The sequence below is a fragment of the Thalassophryne amazonica genome, chromosome 12, assembly GCF_902500255.1.
Source record: "Thalassophryne amazonica chromosome 12, fThaAma1.1, whole genome shotgun sequence".
Lineage (NCBI taxonomy): Eukaryota > Metazoa > Chordata > Actinopteri > Batrachoidiformes > Batrachoididae > Thalassophryne > Thalassophryne amazonica.
This window is the reverse complement of record NC_047114.1, coordinates 51340683-51365810: the sequence shown is the minus strand read 5'-3', so window position 1 is coordinate 51365810 and position 25128 is coordinate 51340683. Positions and strand designations below refer to the sequence as shown.

At 39.7% G+C, this 25128-nt stretch overlaps 2 protein-coding genes across 2 annotated transcripts in view; both read left to right on the top strand.

Annotated features, from left to right (window-relative positions):
• The first annotated feature begins 2196 nt into the window (after window positions 1–2196).
• On the top strand, window positions 2197–12190 carry LOC117522273 (cAMP-dependent protein kinase inhibitor alpha-like). Its single transcript, XM_034183664.1, has 3 exons — window positions 2197–2475; window positions 9967–10157; window positions 10861–12190. The coding sequence occupies exons 2-3, from the start codon at window positions 9995–9997 to the stop codon at window positions 10932–10934; spliced, it is 237 nt and encodes a 78-aa protein (XP_034039555.1). The 5' UTR covers window positions 2197–2475; window positions 9967–9994; the 3' UTR covers window positions 10935–12190.
• Window positions 12191–21861: 9671 nt separating this feature from the next.
• Window positions 21862–25128, top strand: part of lyn (LYN proto-oncogene, Src family tyrosine kinase) — a 31559-nt gene continuing 28292 nt past the window's right edge. The window contains exon 1 of the mRNA XM_034183375.1: window positions 21862–21989. The gene's annotated coding sequence lies outside the window, so the exon portion shown is untranslated. The remainder of the gene's footprint in view (window positions 21990–25128) is intronic.

The following is a 25128-nucleotide window of genomic DNA, read 5'->3' as shown; positions in this document are numbered from 1 at the left end:
TGGATGAAAATCTGCTCCAGAGCACTCTTGACCTCAGACTGGCGTGACTGTTCATCATCTAAGCACACAGCCAAGATATCAAAGGGGTGGCTTCAGGACAACTCTGTGAATGTCCTTGAGTGGCCCAGCCAGAGCCCTGACCTGAATATGATTGAACATCTCTGGAGAGATCTGAAAATGCTGTGCACTGACACCCATCCAACCCAATGAAGCTTGAGAGGTGCTGCAAAGAGTAATGGGCAAAACTGTCCAAAGATAGATGCACCAAGCTTGTGGCATCATATTCAAGAAGACTTGAGGCTGTCATTGCTTCCAAATGTGCATCAACAAAGTATTGAGCAAAGTGTGTGAATACTTATGTACACTTGATTTTGTAATTTTATTTTTAATAAATTTGCAAAAATTTCAAAAACGTTTTTGTTCATGTTGTCATTATGGGGTGTTGTGAGTAGAAATTTTTAGGGGAAAAATGAATTTACTCCATTTTGGAATAATGCTGTTATTCCAAAATTGAGTACATTTCCACTTCACTTTTTGTACATAACAAAAAGTGGAAAAAGTAAAGTGGAAATGTACTCAAAGTGAAGCTCTGTGAATACATTCCAGATGCACTCTATATGCAAAAGAAAGTTGGATTTTTTTTTTTTTTTTAATTGATCTGGTGCATCAATCTTCCCTAGTTTTTAGTGTTTGTCCGCACAATATGCCCTTGTAAATTGGAGATTAACTAAATTTGTTGTCGTTTAAGGGGAATATTCACTTAACAAAATATTAAAGTATTCTCTGTGGTCAGAAGCTAGTCAGCACCACATAATTGACAGTTGGTGAGATGGCTCTTTACTATTAATTAGATTCGTTTTCAAATGTCCCCAAATGTGCCCCAGACACAAAGATTTCACTGAGCCTATGTGTCCTGCACTGTTTGCTGACTTTATATGACTTTTTAATGGTTTATACACATAACATAAGTAGGTGTTACAATTTCTTTACTCAAAGGCAAAATCGTGCTGCTATCACGTGTTTGTGTGATCAGTTGCATGACAGTTGTTGACTGACTCCAGCAGTGAACTCAGTCTGCACTGGGCTTTTTGACGCCAAGTAGCTGGATTTTTGCTGACTGCAGCACCACCTTGCGGCTATAAGAAGTACTGCAACAATTATTATTCAGTGCTCTTTGTTTCTACATCATAGAAATGTACACAGTTCTTCAAATACGTCACTGAGTACACACATTCCCTTCTTGTGTAAACACTTTAGCGTGAATTAAAATGTACCTAAGTATGCTATCCAACACTGAAAACAAACACCATCAATAAATAAATAAATAAATAGTCGGATAACCTGTATTTTTCTCCTATCAAATGTCACAATATATTGTAATTACATCTGCTGTGATACCAATATAAACATTATTGTGCACAAAGAAAGAAAGAAAGAAAGAAAGAAAGAAAGAAAGAAAGAAAGAAAGAAAGAAAGAAAGAAAGAAAGAAAGAAAGAAAGAAAGAAAGAAAGAAAGAAACTGGCTGATTGTGCTTATTCGCGTTGCTGCTTTCACTTGCCATGGAAAATAAAATAAAAACATCATGTGTTCAAGTTCATGTGGCTGATCTCATTCGCAAAAACGCGGAGGTATCAAGCACTATATTTCAGGAACTTTTTTTTAATAATTTACCTTTTTTACAATATTGTATTAATCTTAATTTTATTCATGTTCATATACTGTCATATATTATCTTTATGTTTTTAAATAACCACATCAGTTTTTCTGCTCAGTTTCAGACACAATATAAATGTGACATTAGTTTATATTTCTGTGTGCTACATCCTTCAAAAACCATTAAAGCCTATTGTTGATGAAGCAGTGGATAGATAGATAGATAGATAGATAGATAGATAGATAGATAGATAGATAGATAGATAGATAGATAGATAGATAGATAGATAGATAGATAGATAGATAGATAGATAGATAGATAGATAGATAGATAGATAGATAGATAGATAGATAGATAGATAGATAGATAGATAGATAGATAGATAGATAGATAGATAGATAGATAGATAGATAGATAGATAGATAGATAGATAGATAGAGTTTACTTTTACGTGGTGTTCCTGAACGCAGCATCCTCCACCCGCTCTCCTCTCATCCTTTTGTGTCTCCTGTCCAATCAGCGCTGAGATAGGGGTTCTTGGCTGCTCATTGGTCGCAAAGGAGGAAGATGCGAAGCTGTAGAGAATCGACTGGGGCTTTAAAACGATGTTGTTGGCGTGATTAAATTATGTGGATGTGCGAAATATCTGTGTACTGTCGAACGTTTGGAAAACCCTAAGTGTTAAAGTATCTTTGTTTTGTGCTGTCGTAATTTTTTGGGATGGTAGGAGGTGATGGCGGCCCCTTTGTGCTGCTTTGGAGGTGAAGTCCCTGCTGTGGAAATGTAGCTTGTTAGCACGTCGAGACAGCCCTCAGTCAAGGTAAAACGGGTAAAACAATAACATTTGGTCATACGGTAAAATAAATGTAAACATACGCTTTGAATAATATGGGAATTCGAATTTGACTTGTGGTCTTGTATTTATTTTTAATATTATTGTTATTATTTTCCTGCATGTCGTGGGCCCAAATCAGAAGCAAGCTGCTTTGTTTGCCCAAGATTTAGTGTTTGTAACATCATTCGGAGTCGCTTTAATTAGTCAAGTGAAAACCTAATATTTATTTATTTATTTATTTTTTTTTTGTTTGTTTGTTTGTGAACAGCCTGGAGCTCACACTTTTTTATATATTGTTATGAATTTTTTATTGAAGATTCATATTCTGATAGGCAAGAAGTGATTCAATTTTCAAGTTTAGAGTCAGGAAAAAAATCTCAGAAAATTGGGAAAATACATTGAATGAATTTTCAAAAATTCATACCTCTGTCAAAAATATCAAATTTATTTCATATTTGAGAGCGTTATGTAGGACAGTGTCCTTTATCGACCAGTGAGGTTTGATCCGGTGTTGCAGACCGAATGGTCCCTCTTAAAAATCGGTCCACCTGCCTTCACTGCGCATGCGTCATCAGCCGCGGCTTACCGATTATCACCTAGTTTCTGCTTAAAACTACACTCCAGTCATCATCTGTCTCAGCGACAGATATCTGAAGCTTTTGTACAACAATCATTTCCACATAAATTCAGCATTATTTCATCGTAAAAGATGGAGGAAGTGATCAGAGCACCACAGCTACACGAGCTGCTAGCTGATGCATTCATTGCTCTTCTGTCTTTTCAAAGTGTCACAAATTATTGCCTCATTTCTTCTTAAAACAGCCTTGTTTCTGCTTAAAACTGACTTTAGAATGATTAAAGAGCTTTTAACCATGTCATCTAGTCATTAATAATCCCATTAGTCCATTTGATCGCTTTGGGTGAAGATAGTCCGTCTCAGACGAGCTGCTGTGGTCACAAATGACACGTGCAGTGAAGGCAGGTGGTCCAGTTTTTAGGGGGGACCGTTCAGTCTGCGACACCGAATCTGATCCGATATTGTGGGCATTTAAAATCAACATTGAAAATCCCATTTAATGTATATTTTACATTATATCTTAATCAAACATGCCTTGAAATTTTTTTTCCATGGTAAAATTATGTGGAATTGGAAACTAGTGTTGGTGGAGGTTTGTGGTGTATGAGCGCGGTGCTCTAGTTTCGCTCTGGGTCACCACAGCAGATCCAAGGTGGATCTACATGTTGATTTGACACAGGTTTTATGCTGGATGCCCTTTCTGACACAACTCCATATTACATGGACAACGAGCAGGGGTGGTTTTGAACTGAGAAACCTCTGCACTGGAAACAGGCACACTTACGCACTTGGTCACCACCCCTGCCTATTCACTTGACTGTATAATGAGGACAAACCATTTAATTTTTATTTGATGCACCAATGGATGGAAGGAGCAACTTTTTTTGCTGAAGTAACATCTCATATACTTGCCTGCTCACCTGCTGGATGGTTGGTGTATACTGGATATTGATAATTACAAACACCTGTGGTTGTACTTGCATGTAGTTTATCTGCTTCCTGAACACATCAAGTGATTGCTGTGGTCTATCCAGCTGACAAGGTAGCAGCTGTCAGCATAAACATAATGCTGCTATGTGAGCAAACACGGTACAAACTATTCAACGGTGTGTGAAGGTAAAACTGGAATTATTAGATTAGATACAGGATGTGTGACTTTGGTTTATACCAAAAACCTTTTATTAGTACTGCAGATTAGTGAAAGTAAACTCAAAACACTGCTTCAGAATGTCTCAAAACCTTTGAAACACCCGTGTTTCAAACATTGCCACAGAGTCTGTGTCAAAACTGAGACTTTATAATACGACTTTATAATAATGTCAATGTTCCAGTTGATGAAAGTAGCCCAGATGTTCCCTTTAGCCACACCATTGAGTTATACAGCTGTACTTTCTTGAATGTGTGAAATAGGGCACCACAGTCTTGTTTGAGAGCAGGCACTAAAGGGGCAAAATATGACGCATATGATGTAATTTCTCTACTTCCGGGAAGGGAAACACGGCATTTTCTATGGGTTTTTGGGCAAATGGCACACAAACAAAGTGAAAATGCAAAGAAAAAGTGACGATGCGGTGGAAAGTGGACATGTGTTGTGGTTTGTTTATGACCCGGAGCTCAAACATGTCAAGGAGGTTTTGCAGGCAAGAGAATGGAGCTACTCTGGTTAGCTGTGTTGGCTAACACTTACCGACATGACCTCTCCCACCCACTTCGTCCTACCTTATCCACTGGGAACTGAAAATAAAACACTTTTCATGACTGCTTTGGTGATTGCAGCCAAAAACAAAATGGTACACCATTTGTCCATGTGAAGTTATGCTGTGTGTGTGTGTGTGTGTGTGTATATATATATATATATATATATATATATATATATACACTCAACAAAAATATAAATGCAACACTTTTGGTTTTGCTCCCATTTTGTATGAGATGAACTCAAAGATCTAAAACTTTTTCCACATACATAATATCACCATTTCCCTCAAATATTCTTCACAAACCAGTTTAAATCTGTGATAGTGAGCACTTCTCCTTTGCTGAGATAATCCATCCCACCTCACAGGTGTGCCATATCAAGATGCTGATTAGACACCATGATTAGTGCACAGGTGTGCCTTAGACTGCCCACAATAAACTGTCAGAAACCATCTCAGGGAAGCTCATCTGCATGCTCGTCGTCCTCATCGGGGTCTCGACCTGACTCCAGTTCGTCGTCGTAACCGACTTGAGTGGGCAAATGCTCACATTTGCTGGCTTTTGGCACGTTGGAGAGGTGTTCTCTTCACGGATGATGCGAAGGAGATGTGTTGCACTGCATGAGGCAAATGGTGGTCCCACCAGATACTGACTGGTATCCCCCCCCAGTAAAACAAAACTGCACCTTTCAGAGTGGCCTTTTATTGTGGGCAGTCTAAGGCACACCTGTGCACTAATCATGGTGTCTAATCAGCATCTTCGTATGGCACACCTGTGAGGTGGGATGGATTATCTCAGCAAAGGAGAAGTGCTCACTATCACAGATTTCGACTGGTTTGTGAACAATATTTGAGGGAAATGGTGATATTGTGTACGTGGAAAAAGTTTTAGATCTTTGAGTTCATCTCATACAAAATGGGAGCAAAACCAAAAGTGTTGCGTTTATATTTTTGTTGAGTATACATATATATATATAGGAGTGACATGTTTAGCCGCATGTTCTCCCTGAATTGCTGGCTGTCTGAGTGGTGTCCAAAAAATGAGGTGGGCTTCATAGATAATTGGCAAAGCTTCTGGGGAAAACCTGGTCTTGTTAGGAGAGACGGCATCCATCCCACTTTGGATGGAGCAGCTCTCATTTCTAGAAATCTGGCCAATTTTCTTAAATCCTCCAAACCGTGACTATCCAGGGTTGGGACCAGGAAGCAGAGTTGTAGTCTTACACACCTCTCTGCAGCTTCTCTCCCCCTGCCATCCCCTCATTACCCCATCCCCGTAGAGACGGTACCTGCTCCCAGACCACCAATAACCAGAAAAATCTATTTAAGCATAAAAATTCAAAAAGAAAAAATAATATAGCACCTTCAACTGCACCACAGACTAAAACAGTTAAATGTGGTCTATTAAACATTAGATCTCTCTCTTCTAAGTCCCTGTTAGTAAATGATATAATAATTGATCAACATATTGATTTATTCTGCCTTACAGAAACCTGGTTACAGCAGGATGAATATGTTAGTTTAAATGAGTCACCACCCCCGAGTCACACTAACTGCCAGAACGCTCGTAGCACGGGCCGAGGTGGAGGATTAGCAGCAATCTTCCACTCCAGCTTATTAATTAATCAAAAACCCAGACAGAGCTTTAATTCATTTGAAAGCTTGACTCTTAGTCTTGTCCATCCAAATTGGAAGTCCCAAAAACCAGTTTTATTTGTTATCATCTATCGTCCACCTGGTCGTTACTGTGAGTTTCTCTGTGAATTTTCGGACCTTTTGTCTGACTTAGTGCTTAGCTCAGATAAGATAATTATAGTGGGCAATTTTAACATCCACACAGATGCTGAGAATGACAGCCTCAACACTGCATTTAATCTATTGTTAGACTCGATTGGCTTTGCTCAAAATGTAAATGAGTCCACCCACCACTTTAATCATACCTTAGATCTTGTTCTGACTTATGGTATGGAAATTGAAGACTTAACAGTATTCCCTGAAAACCCCCTTCTGTCTGATCATTTCTTAATAACATTTACATTTACTCTGATGGACTGCTGGGGAATAAGTTTCATTACAGTAGAAGTCTTTCAGAAAGCGCTGTAACTAGGTTTAAGGATATGATTCCTTCTTTATGTTCTCCAATGCCATATACCAACACAGGGCAGAGTAGCTACCTAAACTCTGTGAGTGAGATAGATTATCTCGTCAATAGTTTTATATCCTCATTGAGGACAACTTTGGATGCTGTAGCTCCTCTGAAAAAGAGAGCCTTAAATCAGAAGTGCCTGACTCCGTGGTATACTCACAAACTCGCAGCTTAAAGCAGATAACCCGTAAGTTGGAGAGGAAATGGCGTCTAACTAATTTAGAAGATCTTCACTTAGCCTGGAAAAAGAGTCTGTTGCTCTATAAAAAAAGCCCTCCGTAAAGCTAGGACATCTTACTACTCATCACTAATTGAAGAAAATAAGAACAACCCCAGGTTTCTTTTCAGCACTGTAGCCAGGCTGACAAAGAGTCAGAGCTCTATTGAGCAGAGTATTCCTTTAACTTTAACTAGTAATGACTTCATGACTTTCTTTGCTAATAAAATTTTAACTATTAGAGAAAAAATTACTCATAACCATCCCAAAGACATATCGTTCTCTTTGGCTGCTTTCAGTGATGCCGGTATTTGGTTAGACTCTTTCTCTCTGATTGTTCTGTCTGAGTTATTTTCATTAGTTACTTCCTCCAAACCATCAACATGTCTATTAGACCCCATTCCTACCAGGCTGCTCAAGGAAGCCCTACCATTAATTAATGCTTCGATCTTAAATATGATCAATCTATCTTTATTAGTTGGCTATGTACCACAGGCTTTTAAGGTGGCAGTAATTAAACCATTACTTAAAAAGCCATCACTTGACCCAGCTATCTTAGCTAATTATAGGCCAATCTCCAACCTTCCTTTTCTCTCAAAAATTCTTGAAAGGGTAGTTGTAAAACAGCTAACTGATCATCTGCAGAGGAATGGTCTATTTGAAGAGTTTCAGTCAGGGTTTAGAATTCATCATAGTACAGAAACAGCATTAGTGAAGGTTACAAATGATCTTCTTATGGCCTCAGACAGTGGACTCATCTCTGTGCTTGTTCTGTTAGACCTCAGTGCTGCTTTTGATACGGTTGACCATAAAATTTTATTATAGAGATTAGAGCATGCCATAGGTATTAAAGGCACTGCGCTGCGGTGGTTTGAATCATATTTATCTAATAGATTACAATTTGTTCATGTAAATGGGGAATCTTCTTCACAGACTAAGGTTAATTATGGAGTTCCACAAGGTTCTGTGCTAGGACCAATTTTATTCACTTTATACATGCTTCCCTTAGGCAGTATTATTAGACAGCATTGCTTAAATTTTCATTGTTATGCAGATGATACCTAGCTTTATCTATCCATGAAGCCAGAGGACACACACTAATTAGCTAAACTGCAGTTATTGTCTTACAGACATAAAGACATGGATGACCTCTAATTTCCTGCTTTTAAACTCAGATAAAACTGAAGTTATTGTACTTGGCCCCACAAATCTTAGAAACATGGTGTCTAACCAGATCCTTACTGTGGATGGCATTACCCTGACCTCTAGTAATACTGTGAGAAATCTTGGAGTCATTTTTGATCAGGATATGTCCTTCAATGCGCATATTAAACAAATATGTAGGACTGCTTTTTTGCATTTGCGCAATATCTCTAAAATTAGAAAGGTCTTGTCTCAGAGTGATGCTGAAAAACTAATTCATGCATTTATTTCCTCTAGGCTGGACTATTGTTCAGTAATTCAAAATGCTGCAGCTAGAGTACTGACAGGGACTAGAAGGAGAGAGCATATCTCACCCATATTGGCCTCTCTTCATTGGCTTCCTGTTAATTCTAGAATAGAATTTAAAATTCTTCTTCTTACTTATAAGGTTTTGAATAATCAGGTCCCATCTTATCTTAGGGACCTCATAGTACCATATCACCCCAATAGAGCACTTCGCTCTCAGACTGCAGGCTTACTTGTAGTTCCTAGGGTTTGTAAGAGTAGAATGGGAGGCAGAGCCTTCAGCTTTCAGGCTCCTCTCCTCTGGAACCAGCCCCCAATTCGGATCAGGGAGACAGACACCCTCTCTACTCTTAAGATTAGGCTTAAAACTTTCCTTTTTGCTAAAGCTTATAGTTAGGGCTAGATCAGGTGACCCTGAACCATCCCTTAGTTATGCTGCTATAGACTTAGACTGCTGGGGGGTTCCCATGATGCACTGAGTGTTTCTTTCTCTTTTTGCTCTGTATGCACCACTCTGCATTTAATCATTAGTGATTGATCTCTGCTCCCCTCCACAGCATGTCTTTTTCCTGGTTCTCTCCCTCAGCCCCAACCAGTCCCAGCAGAAGACTGCCCCTCCCTGAGCCTGGTTCTGCTGGAGGTTTCTTCCTGTTAAAAGGGAGTTTTTCCTTCCCACTGTCGCCAAGTGCTTGCTCACAGGGGGTCGTTTTGAGCGTTGGGGTTTTTCCGTAATTATTGTATGGCTTTTGCTCACAATATAAAGCGCCTTGGGGCAACTGTTTGTTGTGATTTGGCGCTATATAAATAAAATTGATGTGATTTTATATATATATATATATATATATATATATATATATATATTTATTGCAAAATGGCAGCGGAGGTCCCCATAAGTGGTTAAATCAAATGAGACTGCGGTGCCCTCTTGTATTGACGTGGATCAAACAGAACATGCTCAAACCTTGGTCTTACGATCCATCAAATCTTTGCTGGAAAAACAAAATTACTAACTTCAGAATAATTTCAAGAAGTAGTAGAGGACCATATTCTCTGTGATAGATCTTCAAATGAATTCAAACTTTTAGAGGTTTCTACCATATTTTCTGCCGTATAAGTCGCACCTGTCAAAACATGCCTCTTGAAGAGGAAAAACCATATATAAATCACACCTTGTTCAGTGTTATGAGCTATTTAATGTCAGATTTTTGTGCATTCTTGTAGTGTATTTTTTAATTATTAGCATTTATTCTTGGAAAAGTTCCATATAAATAGTCATTGTAATTACTATTATTAATAACAAACCTGTGAATTTTCTGTATGTAAGTTGCACCAGAGTATAAATCCTCCTGAAAATATGGTACGTAAAGCTCGTCTTGTTCTGTTTTTATAGGTAGTGCTGCTTGAATGATGCACACGCGATGTCTGATGTTGAGGCCACATACGCAGACTTTATTGCCTCCGGCAGGACGGGACGAAGAAATGCTTTACATGATATCCTGCAGAGTCCAACTGACCCAGAAGGACGAGAACTGCCCCTCACTCTGTCTCTATCCCAGCTCCACATCAACACTGGAGGGGGAGGTAAACTGCAGCATCCAACACCAAGACATTAGCAGCAGAGCTTTAAAATCATATAAATGGTGACGTGGGCCCTCTGTGGGTTGGACTTCTTTGCCCAGCATGTCCCACATGACGCCAGAGCTGCCAATTATCCCCCATTGGGTGGGGCAGTCCCGGTATTTACCCCCGTGTCCCACGTCCTCCATGAGTGTATGTGGGACGCCCATTAGTCTTGCACACCCCTGGACTCCCCTAGTTATGCTTTGCGCTGTTGGCACTTGCGGCCACACATGGCTGTCCCGCATTGGTAAATTCAGTAGTTACTTTTAGTAGTTACTGAACTAATACAGACCAGGAACATACCACAAGTGCTGCGGTTTTGGAGATGCTCTGACCCAGTCACCTAGCAGTCACAATTTATTCTTTATGTGTCCCCATTTTTCTGGCCTCAAACACACCAACTTTGAGGACAGAATGTGAACATGCAGCACTATAGATGTTCTTTTATTATGTTGAGTTGCAAGATGATAACATATATTGTTCCAGACTTGTGGGCCTACACAATATGAGGTGGGTGGAAAAATGAAATGAATATGAAATCTAAATAAATAGTGTGTTTATTAGCAAACGTCTAAGATGCCTATAACAGAAAATTTATTGGCAGTCTTAACTCTAAAGTGGGATGTTATATGACTTTTGTTTCACATTCCTGTCTGGCCTGCAGATGGAGATGACCCGGAGGACAGCCAGAGCTCCTCCTCCGCAGCCCAGCGGGAGGCGGAGCAGAGGAACAGCTAACCTTCTGCACACTCCTTTTGGGAGCCAGAGGGTTTCAGGATTGACTCCAGCTGTGAATCCATTTCTTCAGAGTGGGCTGGAGTACGGAGGTTAGCCGGTGATGTGTTGCTCACGTCCCACCGTTGCTGTAGTGCCTATGAACAAGGCACTGACCCCTTAATTCCACGGTACAGGCACAGTGACGTACTCACCCAGTAACCTCGTCCCAGCTGCGGCTCTGCTGTGCGCTGGAATAACAGACTGGCTGCTAGTGTGTATTTCAGATAAGCGGAGAGACAAATTATTTGTTCATGTAACTGTAGAGTCATGGTGACTGTAATTTCAATGCTGGCTGAAGGAGAGGATTAAAAAAAAGGAAAACAAAGGTAACACCTACCACTTATCCTATGTAAATGAGTTGTGTAGTAGTGCAAGCAGCTTGTAGGACTGCTGAAACGTCCTGATATACCCGGTCGCAGTGGGAGTAGCATGTGTGTAGAGGTAGTGGCTCAGAGATTATCTTGCCAGTGAATGGCTCGTGCTTCCTTTAAGTTGACACTACTGTTGAGAATTGGGCTTCTTAGCTGTCGTAGGTCTGGTGGGGAAATGCGGGCGGGCGGAGACACTACGTATATACTTCATTAGTTGTATTTACTGATGCTGTTGATGTGTTTTCTGAGAGAAAAACAAGTTACATGTTGTTGAAACTGACCTATAAATAAGCAGAATGTAGGAATGAACCCTAGAACATATTTATGGGTATCGAGGGCACAATTCTAGAATAACAACCTTTATTTTTTTTTTTTTTCCCTAGTAGCTGATATTTTTGTGTCTGCCATGACAGTGCACTGCCCCATGATCATCGTTGTTAAATGCCACCATACATGCATGCATAACTTTAACACGGTGCTTTCTCCTCCATCTTGGCTCTCATCGATGTCTTCATAAGGCAAATAACTTTTTTTAATCGAAGTTACATAATCCAGTTTTCAGAAATGTTAACTGCCACGTGACTGTTGTGCTTTCCCAACCCATCTGTTCATTATCCAGCATGAAGAAGTGTGATGGGCGCATGAATTGCTTAATATACAGGTGTGTGTGTTTTGTCTGTCTATAAATGTTTTCTACTGTCACACTAGTCAAAGTAGAATAAATAAATGATGACAATAAAATAGCCACTTCCTTCTTTTCTGGTGAAATTATTGTATGATTTTAAAAATGTACCTAAATGAGTGTACAGCTCATTTCACAGGAGTGTTGTCTGTCTCCTGGCTCAGAAGAAAACAATATGTCAACATAGCTTTTGGGGTTATGTAGCATTCTAGATGGTACAGGCAACAAGGATTACGGTGTACCCGGAAAGTATTCACGACACTTCACTTTTTCCACGTTACAGCCTTATTCTGAAATGGAGTAAATTAATTTTGTCCCTCAAACTTCTACTCATAAACCCCATAATGACATGTTTTTTTTTTTGTTTGTTTGTTTTTTGCAAATTAAATAAGCAGTTGCATGTACGTAAGTATTCATAGCCTTTGCTCAGTAATTTGTTGATGCCTTTGGCAGCAATTAGAGCCTCAAATCTTCTTGAATATGATGCCACAAGCTTGGTGCACCTATCTTTGGGCAGTTTTGTCCATTCCTCTTTGCAGAACCTCTCAAACGCTTGTCAGGTTGGATGGGGAGCGTCTGCACAGCCATTTTCAGATCTCTCCAGAGATGTTCAATAGAATTCAGGTCTGGTCTCTGGCTGGGCCTCTCAAGAACATTCACAGAGTTGTCCTGAAGCCACTCCTTTGATATCTTGGCTGTGTGCTTAGGGTCATTGTCCTGCTGAAAGATGAACCGTTTCCCCAGTCTGGGGTCAAGAGCGCTCTGGAGCAGGTTTTCATCCAGGATGTCTCTGTACATTGCAACATTCATCTTCCCCCCCATCCTGACTAGTTTCCCAGTTGCTGCTGCTGAAAAATATCCTCACAGCATGATGCTGCCACCACCGTGTTTCAATGTAGGGATGGTGCCTGGCTTCCTCAAATATGATGGCTGGCATTTACGCCAGAGTTCAATCTTTGTCTCATCAGACCAGAGAATTTTGTTTCTCATGGTCTGAGAGTAATTCAGGTGCCTTTTGACAAACTCCAGGTGAGCTGCCATGTCCTTTATACTAAGGAGTAGCTTCTGTCTGGCCGTTCTACCATACAGGCCTGATTGGTGGATTGCTGCAGAGATGCTTGTGCTTCTGGAAGGTTCTCCTCTCTCCGCAGAGTAATGCTGCAACTCTGACAGGTAGCATGGTGGATAAGTGGTTAGCACTGTTGCCTCACAGCAAGAAGGCCATGAGCTCAGTTCCCACCTGAGGGCTTTGTGTGGAGTTTGCATGTTCTCCCCATGTTTGTGTGGGTTCCCTGCTCCAGCTTCCTCCCACATCGAAAGACATGCAGGTTAGGTGAATTAGAAAACAGTATAATTGTCCAGGTCTCCTTTGTAAAAGAGATTTCTATTTCATTGGGACCAACCTGGTTAAATATCACAGAGTGACCATCGGGTTTTTGGTCACCTCCCTGACTAAGGCCCTTCTCCTTGATCGCTCAGTTTAGACGGACGCCCAGCTCTGACACAGTGCGCTTGTGTATACTTGTGTACGTGATTTCTTGTTTTGTTTTTGTGTTTTTTTTGTTTGTTTTATTTTAATGTGCAAAAATCTCAACTTTTTTCACATCGTCATTATGGGGTATTGTGTGTAGAATTTGAGGAAAAAAATTAATTTCCATTTTCATGGCATGCTTTCATTATGGAAAAACATGTCCTCAAAATTAAAGAAAAAAAAAAAGCAAAGTCCCACAAAACACGATGGGTGCCGCTGTTGCCAGCTGGAATAACACCTCTTGCATGCACTGCTGTGTGTGAAGATTGTGCCAGCACCATGCACATAGGCTGCAGCTGTTTCAGAGCATCCTCGTACACAAATTTCTGAATGAAGGAAGTACTTCTTCTGTAGGTCCACCCAGGGACCCATCACCTACAGCACCTTTTAAGATAACATTAAAATGGTTCTAAAGCTAACTGAAAATGCACTGTGGTGTACTCCATCTTTGACCTATGACGCAAGAGGATTGAGTGGCTCTGTTTGGATGGGATTCATTTTATAGGATGAGGTGGAATAATGCACTTACTACACTGCCAGGCAACTTTATTAGGTACACCTGTTTAATTGCTTAACACAAATAGCTAATTAGCCAATCACATGGCAGCAACTCAGTTCATTTTGGCATCTAGACTTGGTGAAGACGACTTGCTCAAGTTCAGACTGACCATCAGAATGGTGAAGAAAGGGGATTTTAGTGACTTTGAATGTGGCATGGTTATTGGTACCAGACAGGACAGTCTGAGTATTTCAGAAACTGCTGATCTATTGGGATTTTCTCACACAACCACCTCAAGGGTTTATAGAGAATGGTACAAAAAAGAGAAGATATCCAGAGCTCAGCAGTTGTGTGGATGCCTTGTTGATGTCAGAGGAGAATGGGCAGACTGGTTGAAAGACTGACTATGTGATACTGTCATGTCAACATGGGCCAACATCTATGAGGAATGTTTCCAACACCTTGTTGAATTTATGCCACAAAGAATTAAGGCAGTTCTGAAGGCAAAAGCGGGGCAACCCAGTATTAGCAAGATATTCCTATTAATCTGGCCAATGAACGTATGTACTATTTATGGCCATGGGATAAGAAAGCTCTGACAACAATGGGTGTGGCCACTCGTTAATACAGGCCTGGTGCCCTTCTCCCATTCCTTAAAAACGGAGGTGGGCACAGTTCTGCTAATCCGCTAACCATTTATCGAAGACAATGTTTTCATTATCGGATTAGCTTTTCAGATAGCTTTGAAAATCATTACTGGACTAATTATCTTCCGATAAGTTTTGGTCCGATAATTTTTAGACCGCTAACGTATTTTTGCAAATCTAAAATCAGTTGAGTACTTACCTCTTAAATGTTTTGTAGTAGATACGCAGTTCTATCTCTGTAAACAAAGGAAAGCTGGATCTAAAAGAAACTGCTCTATCCTCTGTAGGCAAAGGAGAACTGGTAACAAAAGAAAAAAAAAAAAGCTCATTTCTTTTGAATCCATACTGATACACTGGCAATATCACGCAAGTCATCCAGAGGCATACAGTTTTAACTGATGGTTAAAATTTTAAGCAAACTCTATTTCAGACAAGTTATTTAAATTAATGTCACATCTGAAGTTTTATAAAGTGAAAATATCAGATATATGTTTTAGTTTTAAAGTAATGCAGTAATTTTGAAGGTTTTAGTGTGGAGATGCTGTGCCCAGTGGATTATGGGTATCTCAGTACATTCACGACAGAAGAAATGCATTTGAGATGCTCTGATCACATGGACAACAGCATTAAACTTTTTATATATTGTGCCTAAAGCTCTCGTGAATATATTCTCTGGGTTTATAGACGTTGTTATTGTTTGTTTTATGTAAAAATGCCAGAGGAAGCTCAGGTTGCTCTTCCATTATTTTCAATTGGAATCATTGCAATCGATTCCTGTTTGCTGTTTAGAGTCCTGCTTATGTCAAACACTGTCTGTCGTCTTTGTTACAGAGTAATATATATAAGATGTCTGAAATTCAGTTTGCGTTTATTAAATTCCACGCATCTTAAACGTAGCAGACACGGATTCACTGTGTGACACAATTTTTGTTCCTGGCAAATAAGTGTCTTTTTCCAACTACATTTATTGCAAAACAATACAAAAAGCCCATTTTTCTTGCCAAACTTTGTTTTTTTTTGGGGGGGGGGGGGGGGGGGGGGGGCTGCACAGCAATTTTATCCCCTCAAAACAGCTATTTTTGACAATTTTCTGACTTTTTCACAATAAAACTAAAATACGGAACATAACTGCAGCAAGGTTTATTTTCAAACATTTGAAAACAATTTTACAAAGTTAAAAATGAACAGTTTTCCTTAATTTGCAAATGTGCAAGGAATCACTCTCCCTGATCAGACCACAAATGTAGTCCCCCATCATGTTTTCATTATAAGATCCCTGATATCTGTGTTCAAAGTCCATTATGTCTTGGTGGAAGCGCTCCCCATGTTTTTCTGAGTATGCTCCCATGTTGTCCTTGAAGTTGTCAAGGTGATCATCCAGAATGTGGACCTTCAGTGACATCCTACAGCCCATTTGGCCATAGTTTCTCACCAAAGTCTCAACCAGTTCCACATAACTGTCAGCTTTGTGGTTGCCCAGAAACCCATGGACAACATCAACAAAACTTTTCCATGCCTCCTGTTCCTTTGCTGTCAGTTTCTGGGCACTCTATGATTTTCTTGACTTGTGGTCCAATGAAAACAAACTTTATCTGTAATGTCACAGTCCACTTCACTGTTCTCCCCATCCTCTGATTCGGTGCTTTCTTCTTCTGATGGTTGTTTTCTTTCTGGAGGTGAAGGTACAGGAAGCTCAGCACTATGTGGCACTGGCGCAATGGAAGATGGAATGTCAGGATAAGGAATAGCAGGTGCATTCTTCCCACTTCGGCGTTTGGAAGGATCCACCATGCAGAAGTAGCAGTTGGTTGAGTGGTCAGTGGGTTCACGCCATATTCTTGGAACAGCAAACTTCATTGCTCTCTTTTCCCCTCTGTACTATCCTGCAAAAAGAGTGAAAATATTTGTTTAATGACTGACCATTCAATATTTACCATACAAGATTTTGGCTTTTTCAACAAAACATAACTTTCTCACCTTCAAGTGTTTTCTTGCTATATTCACAAGCTAAGTGAGATGCCCAGTTCTTATCTTGGTCTCCAACAGGCATTCCAAAATAAGCTTTGTAGGCTTCACACATTTTGCTGGATGCTGTCACAGAAAACTTGTTTGCTCTTTTCTTGATGAACTGGCCACAGATGTATAGTAGTGTTCAGAATAATAGTAGTGCTGTGTGACTAAAAAGATTAATCCAGGTTTTGAGTATATTTCTTATTGTTACATGGGAAACAAGGTACCAGTAGATTCAGTAGATTCTCACAAATCCAACAAGACCAAGCATTCATGATATGCACACTCTTAAGGCTATGAAATTGGGCTATTAGTAAAAAAAAGTAGAAAAGGGGGGTGTTCACAATAATAGTAGCATCTGCTGTTGACGCTACAAACTCAAAACTATTATGGTCAAACTGCTTTTTTAGAACTTTTTTAAACTAGTATTTAGTTTAGTTTATGTTGTTGATTTCTTCACATCTGCGAGGCATTAATTTTGTTGGTTTGGAACCAAGATTTTGTTCATTTACTAGTGTGCTTGGGGGTCATTGTCTTGTTGAAACACCCATTTCAAGAGCATGTCCTCTTCAGCATAAGGCAACATGACCTCTTCAAGTATTTTGACATATCCAAACTGATCCATGATACCTGGTATGTGATATATAGGCCCAACACCATAGTAGGAGAAACATGCCCATATCATGATGCTTGCACCACCATGCTTCACTGTCTTCACTGTGAAATGTGGCTTGAATTCAGAGTTTGGGGGTCATCTCACAAACTGTCTGCCACCCTTGGACCCAAAAAGAACAATTTTACTCTCATCAGTCGACAAAATATTCCTCCATTTTTCTTTAGGCCAGTTGATGTGTTCTTTGGAAAATTGTAACCTCTTCTGCACATGTCTTTCATTTAACACAGGGACTTTGCGGGGGATTCTTGCAAACAAATTAGCTTCAGACAGGCGTCTTCTTCTGTCACAGCACTTACAGGTAACTCCAGACTGTCTTTGATCATCCTGGAGCTGATCAGTGGGTGAGCCTTTGCCATTCTGGTTATTCTTCTATCCATTTTGATGGTTGTTTTCCATTTTCTTCCACGCGTCTCTGTTTTTTTTTTTTTTTTTTGGTCCATTTTAAAGCATTGGAGATCATTGTAGATGAACAGCCTATAATTTTTTGCACCTGCGTATAAGGTTTCCCCTCTCCAATCAACTTTTTAATCAAACTACGCTGTTCTTCTGAACAATGTCTTGAACGTCCCATTTTCCTCAGGCTTTCAAAGAGAAAAGCATGTTCAACAGGTGCTGGCTTCATCCTTACATAGGGGACACCTGATTCACACCTGTTTGTTCCACAAAATTGACAAACTCACTGACCGAATGCCACACTACTATTATTCTGAACACTACTGTATTATCAGCACTCTGTATTTTAGTTTTAACCCGTGTTTAAAGTTTGCACCTACTGTAAATGCTGAATCTCCCTCTTGTCAAACACCCAATCCCAGCAGGAAAAAAATATAGTACATGAAAGATTTACATTATTTAATTTTGCTCTCAATTCAATTTCATGGGACCACAATGAGCTAAAATGCATCCCTGTGTGGAGAGTGTACAACTCCAATTCCAATGAAGTTGGGACGTTGTGTAAAATGTAAATAAAAACAGAATGCAATGAGCTGGAAATCCTATTCAACCTATAATCAATTGAATACACCACAAAGACAAAATATTTAATTTTCAAACTCATAAACTTTGTTGTTTTTGTGCAAATATTTGTTCATTTTGAAATGGATGCCTGCAACACGTTTCAAAAAAAGCTGAGACAGTGGTATGTTTACCACTGTTACATCACCTTTCCTTCCAACAACACCCAATAAGCATTTGGGAACTGAGGTCACTAATTGTTGAAGCTTTGTAGGTGGAATTCTTTCCCATTCTTGCTTGATGTACGACTTCAGTTGTTCAACAGTCCAGGGTCTCCGTTGTTGTATTTTGTGCTTCATAATGTGCCACACATTTTCAATGGGCGACAGGTCTGGACTGCAGGCAGACCAGTCTAGTACTGCACTCTTTCACTATGAAGCCACACTTTTGTAACATGTGCAGAATGTGACTTGGCATTGTCTTGCTGAAATAAGCAGGGACGTCCCTCAAAAAGACATTGCTTGGATGGCAGCATGGTCTGTTTCCTCTTTTGTCCAGAGGACACGACATCTCCATGATTCCCAAAAACAATTTGAAATGTGGACTCATCAGACCACAGCACACTTTTCCACTTTGCGTCTGTCCATTTCAAATGAGCTCGGGCTAGGGAAGGCAGCGGCATTTCTGGATGTTATTGATGCATGGCTTTTGCTTTGCATGGTAGAGTTTTAACTTGCACTTGTAGATGTAGTGACGAACTGTGTTAACTGACAGTGGTTTTCTGAAGTGTTCATGAGCCCACAAGGTAAGATCCTTTACACAATGATGTCGGTTTTTAATGCAGTGCCGCCTGAGAGATCAAAGGTCATGGACATTCATTGTTGGTTTTCAGCCTTGCCACTTACGTGTAGAACATTCTCCAGATTCTCTGAATCTTGATGATATGATGGACTGTAGATGATGGAATCCCTAAATTCCTTGTAATTGAACGTTGAGAAATATTGTTCTTAAACTGTTGGACTATTCTTAACACGCAGTTGTTCACAAAGTGGTGATCCTCGCCCTGTCTATGCTTGTGAACAGCTGAGCCTTTTGGGGATGCTCCTTTTATACCCAATCATGACAGTCACCTGTTTTGTAACCTGTTCACCTATGGAATGTTACAAACAGGTGTTCTTTGAGCATTCTTCAACTTTCCCAGTCTTTTGCTGCCTCTGTCCCAGCTTTTTTGGAAAGGTGTTGCAGGCATCCATTTCAAAATGAGCAAATATTTGCACAAAAACAAAAAAGTCTATCTGTTTGAACATTAAATATCTTGTCTTTGTGGTGTATTCAATTGAATATAGGTTGAAGAGGATTTGCATTCATTGTATTCTGTTTTTATTTACATTTCACACAACTTCCCAACTTCATTGGAATTGGGGTTATACATACACTGTAAACCTGGCAGCTTGCACTATAGAATACACAATCACATAGGACATGATTTGGCGAGTCCTATTCGCGTGAATGAAATTATACTTGTGCTTTTTTCCAGCAGCTGCTGCTGTAACGATGGCATTAAGTGAAGGCAGATGTACTAGGTGTAAAGATGTTGTACAATGTTAGTCTGTGTGAACCATGGATGTTTGTATGCAAATGTGCAAAGCACTTGCTCAAGTTAGTATTTGTGCAACACAGTGCTTAATTGTGAAATTTTGATAACTGTGCCATTTGAATAGCAGAAACACTCTGTCTTGGACTTTATGCCCCTTTTACATCGGACTGAGACCCATATAAGACCTACAAGACCTTGACATGTTGACAAGTCTTGGCTCATGGTCTCCAGTTTAATTTGTTATTTGCGTTTACACCAAGTGTGTATTGCAACTGAATTGTGTAAGTGAAATATATGCTATATCCGTGATCAGTGATGCAACCGCATGCAGTCAATTGAGCATCTACTATAACCAGTAGGATCAGGTTGGGAGTGGGTTGGGACCTGTGAGAGTTAATGAGGCCAATTATGAGACCCATGTATCTTTTAACTGGCCGCACAACTGCTGTGAGTGTTTTAAACAGTTTAATACACTCGCGCACCTGTTGGAGACTGATGGTGAACAGGAGGGATCTTTGTTCCAACCATGGAGACCCCACCGCGACCACCCTGCAACCCCGGTGAGTCCCAGTGAGAGCGATGGTGAGCAGAGGCCATTTTTCGTTCGAACTTCGGTCGTGGACTTGGTGTAAACTGGGTGCTAGACCAGAACTTTGATGGTTCATGGTACAAACGTTCTTCTACAAACATAATACTAACATACAAGCACTGGACCCGACTTGACCTTACTGTGAAACCAACATGATTATTAGTCCATGAGCCTGAAGCCATTTTTGACCTAATTGGTGTCACTTAAGGAGACCAAACAACACTTACCATCAAGTCTCAGTATACCACAGCCTACACAAATATGTATGCTGGCCATCCCAGAGTGGTTGCTGTCGCCAGGTAGGGGCCAAAGAAAGATTACATACACAGGGCTAAGCAGAAAGTCCCAATCATAATGAAAAGTATACCACATTATCTGTCTGATTGTAGGCATTCCAAAAAGGTATAGTCTGGACTATCTATTACTGAATGTTGTAGAGTTATGAGGTAAAAACAGCAAAAATGGTGACAAAGGTCTATTTCAATAGGTGCAAAAGCTAAAGTTGTTCCAGATTTGTAAAACCTGAAGCAAATTATTTGTTGAGCCAATATGATTAACAATCAAATTTTGACAGGGTTGAATGCTTGGTCTTCAGTGTAATGGTTAACCAAGGACAGTGTCCATTTGGTTTTTTGCCCCATGACATATTTTACCCCATAACATGATAGCTAAGCATGGCAGAGCAACCTGCTTAGCCTTTTGACTATATGGATCCACAAATGGGCATATTGTATTTAAACTCTGTGGGTAATAGGTGTGAAAACATAACTGTGTCAGGCAGAAACTACAAATGCTTCTTGTATGACACGATACAACACTGTGTGCCAAGTGGAAGATGGGTCAGGAGATCTACAAGCTTCAGTAATAGAACAATACCAGCTTCTTCTTCTTCTGTTGTTATAGTTCAGGTTAGGGGTGCCGCCAAGGATGTTGGGCCCCATGAAAATAAATCTTACACAACACTGAACAACATGAAACTCGACTTACATTGATGGCACATTAAATTTTGGCAACAGTTGTGAAAATGATCTTGAATTCAAAATTCAGGCTGCCATCTAATTTCAAACAGTTGACTATAATGTTTCCAGATTTGCTCAGAATTGTTTTATTCCCTGAGACAAACACACTACTGTCCAAACCTGTGTGTGTGTGTGTGTGTGTGTGTGTGTGTGTGTGTGTGTGTGTGTGTGTGTGTGTGTGTGTGTGTGTGTGTGTGTGTGTGTGTGTGTGTGTGTGTGTGTGTGTGTGTGTGTGTGTGTGTGCGTGTTGCTTATTATGCAAATAAACACAGCACCAGGAAGTATAAAAAAAGTCCCCCACCAGCTTCTCTTAAGTTCCTCATTCTGGTGCCAGAGTGTAACATTCTGTGTAAAGCGGCTGTGTGTCTGTCAGCAGTTGGAATCTGAGGAATAAAAATACCTTCAACCACAACACTTTTATACAACAGGAGTGTCAGAGCGGTAAGTACAATTTTTTATCTAGCAAACAGAACTTAATTTGAATTCCACCACTGGAAGAGTTGATATGTAACATCAGTTTGTGGAAAAGGGGAATTTAATTTTAAACTAACAGATGTTAATGTTTTTTATTCTATAAATCCCATTTTAAGAGTTTTGGTAATATTGAATATTTATTGAAGGTTAATCATATTTGCTTTGTTCATACACAAACTGTAAAATACATGTCCAGAACATTTTAAAGTCATTGTCACATTTTCATCAGCCCATCTGTTTAACATCATAATGTATAAGTTTTAAACCATCAGGTTTTGTCAGCCTGCCAGAATCCACTGGTGATTTCATTTGTCTTTGACTCACATTACCTCCTAATCTGTTCAGACCCTCTTTTTCCGGTTGTGTGCTGACTGTAAAGTTAAAAATATATCAGAGGCACTGAACAAAGACGGCAACAACATTCCACTGTCCAGCTGCCAACTGTGGCGTCTTCTGGTCTCTCATATATCTGTATGTATATGTTTCTTGTAAGATTTTTATATAGCCAAATTAAATTCATACCAAGAGTTGCTTGTCCACGCCCCCACCCCACCCCACACACACACCCCACCCCACACACACCCCACATGTGCTTCCTATTGATTTTGCCATTAACTAGATTTTTTCAAACCACAGACTGCTGGGTTTTTTCATTTCGTCTTCCATGTTGCAGTACGTATGCTATCAAAGTGTAAATCGTGACGGCTGATAAAGATAGAAAACAAAAGGTTGTACATTTGCATACTGATGGACTGTGCAAGAATGACATGTGGTAAAGGAGGACTGTGCAATATTCAAAAGCACAAGGGCTTTTTGCAATAATCTTTATATAGAATTTATTTTTTTTTTGCAATTATTTATTGGCAATCCAAAAAAACAAAACAAAAAACAACATGTTATAGAAAACAATCAACATGTCAATAATAGTGAAAGGACGGTGCATACCCTGTAGACTGACACTGCACTCGACAGTAGGTCGTGTTTTTGTTGGTCTGCAGCACCATCAGTTTCTGCTGCCACATGATTCTAATGCACCTTCACTGTGCCTGACCACATTTAATTTTTTGACCAACATGCCCGTTGGCACACAGATGAGCAAAATTTTACTTGGTATTTTGAGGATGTGGCTACTGAGTGTGAAAATGACAATTGCATCTGGTAGAAACCACAAATGACAGTTGCATTGCGCTGTGTAGAAGATAGGGGCCTTCATTTAACAACAATAATGCACCCTTTAATGTGGACATTTTATCCATCTTTTCAGGACGCTAATATCTCACCAAGTGTATGAACAACAAATATTATGTCTTTAAAGAGAGAGAGAAAGAAAAAAAATCAACAAACTGTAAACACTGAAGGTGTTTGGAAAAGCAGTTCTATTCACTATGTTTATTGAGTTGGAGGTGCTGGAAGTATTGTGCTGCAGTTACCATGCTCTCAGTGCAGACATAAATATATAAAACAAGAGCAATCCAAGATTTCTGACATCTGACAATCTGGATTCAGATCACCTCAAAAACTCAGTAGAGTCTTCCATGCCCTATTGGTGATGTAAGGGATTTTCTTACCTGGATCCCTTCCCGGTAATTTTATGTGGTGAGCGAACTTGAAGACTCAGAGACTGACAGGACACGGATTTCAAAAAAACAGATGTTGCATTGAAGCAGTGCCTTCACAGAATGAGCAGAGAGTCACTACGACAGCACTGGGGTCTTGCAGCAAGCGTCCCCTCTACATTGAATACAAGAGCCCGGCATAGTTGCCCGTCTACATTTTTAAGTCTGCGCTCAACCGACCTCCAGGTGGCCAGGTCTTGCCCTACTGCGTGGATCGGTAAAGTAATGTGATTGGATGTAGAGTGTTGCACTTGACATTTGTATGCGGGTGATATGCTTGCGTTGTTTATCTGAAAGGTATGTGTTATATCAAAACTTTGTGCTACCTGTGTCTTGTGTCAGCATAATAAGCAAAGAAAAGTATATTTCATGACACCTGTTGCCCAGATGGAGATAAGAAGACCTTAGTTTTATCAGTTTATGTATGCTGTGTCATCAAGTGGTCTGAGGACAAGCGTCATGGAACATTCTGTCCAACAATGAGAATCCATGAGGTAGTTTTAATGTAATCCTTCAAAGCCTATATACATAAAGTGGAATCTTGATCCAGAATCAGGATCACCTCCAGAATTTAAAGACGTCTTCCATGGCCTCATATCTATTTGTGGTGAAACTTTGGTCAAAATTTGTGCAGTAGTTTTGATTTAATCCTGCTAACAGACTGGCAAATAAATAAACACTGATGATTTTATTACATCCTTGGCAGATGTAAATATATAATTTATTGCTGTCAAAATAATGCCTTAGTTGAGATTAATTAATTATAGCACCTATAATGGGTTAATGTTGATTAGTCACACTTTGATCCTTTTGTTTTGATGTCAGTGGTCTGTAAATAAATAGTGTTTTTGAGAGCAGTAACTGGGTTGGCTGTCTTTGTGCCTTTGGACACTTTTTTTTACATTTTAAACAACAGCACCAGACCAATTTATTTTTATTTTATTTTTTTTTACTTTTTTTACTTTTTTTAATAGCAGCAAGGAAACAGTGAGCGACTTTCATCACTGTTGATGACTTAGAACTGGTGCGGACCAGGGGAATCCGACCGTTTAATTAAAACAAAGCATCGCGCTCGATAATCTCTCAATAATTCTCGATAATCTCTCGATAATTCACCCACTGTCATCAACAGTGAGCAAATTATCTTAATGTCGTTCTCCAATGTGACCAATAAAAGAGCCTCATTAATGGTTCCTCCATCTCAGCAAGACATGTAGGTGAAACACCTGTTCAGTACTTTTCATACCAAAGTAACTTGCTTTAATAATTGTTATTGTTATATCTCAAATGTGGAGTTTTGTGTGTGAACATCCTGATGCTGATTAGGCTTTAATGGTCGTTAATTATCAGCCAGATGGAGCTCTTACAGGTTTTAAACAGGCTAAAAATGCTTCAGTCGTGAACTTTTCATTCAAATTTTATTGTTCAATGATCAGATTTGAAAATGAAATAGTCTTGGTTCTAATACAATAATTATTAAAGTGGTCATG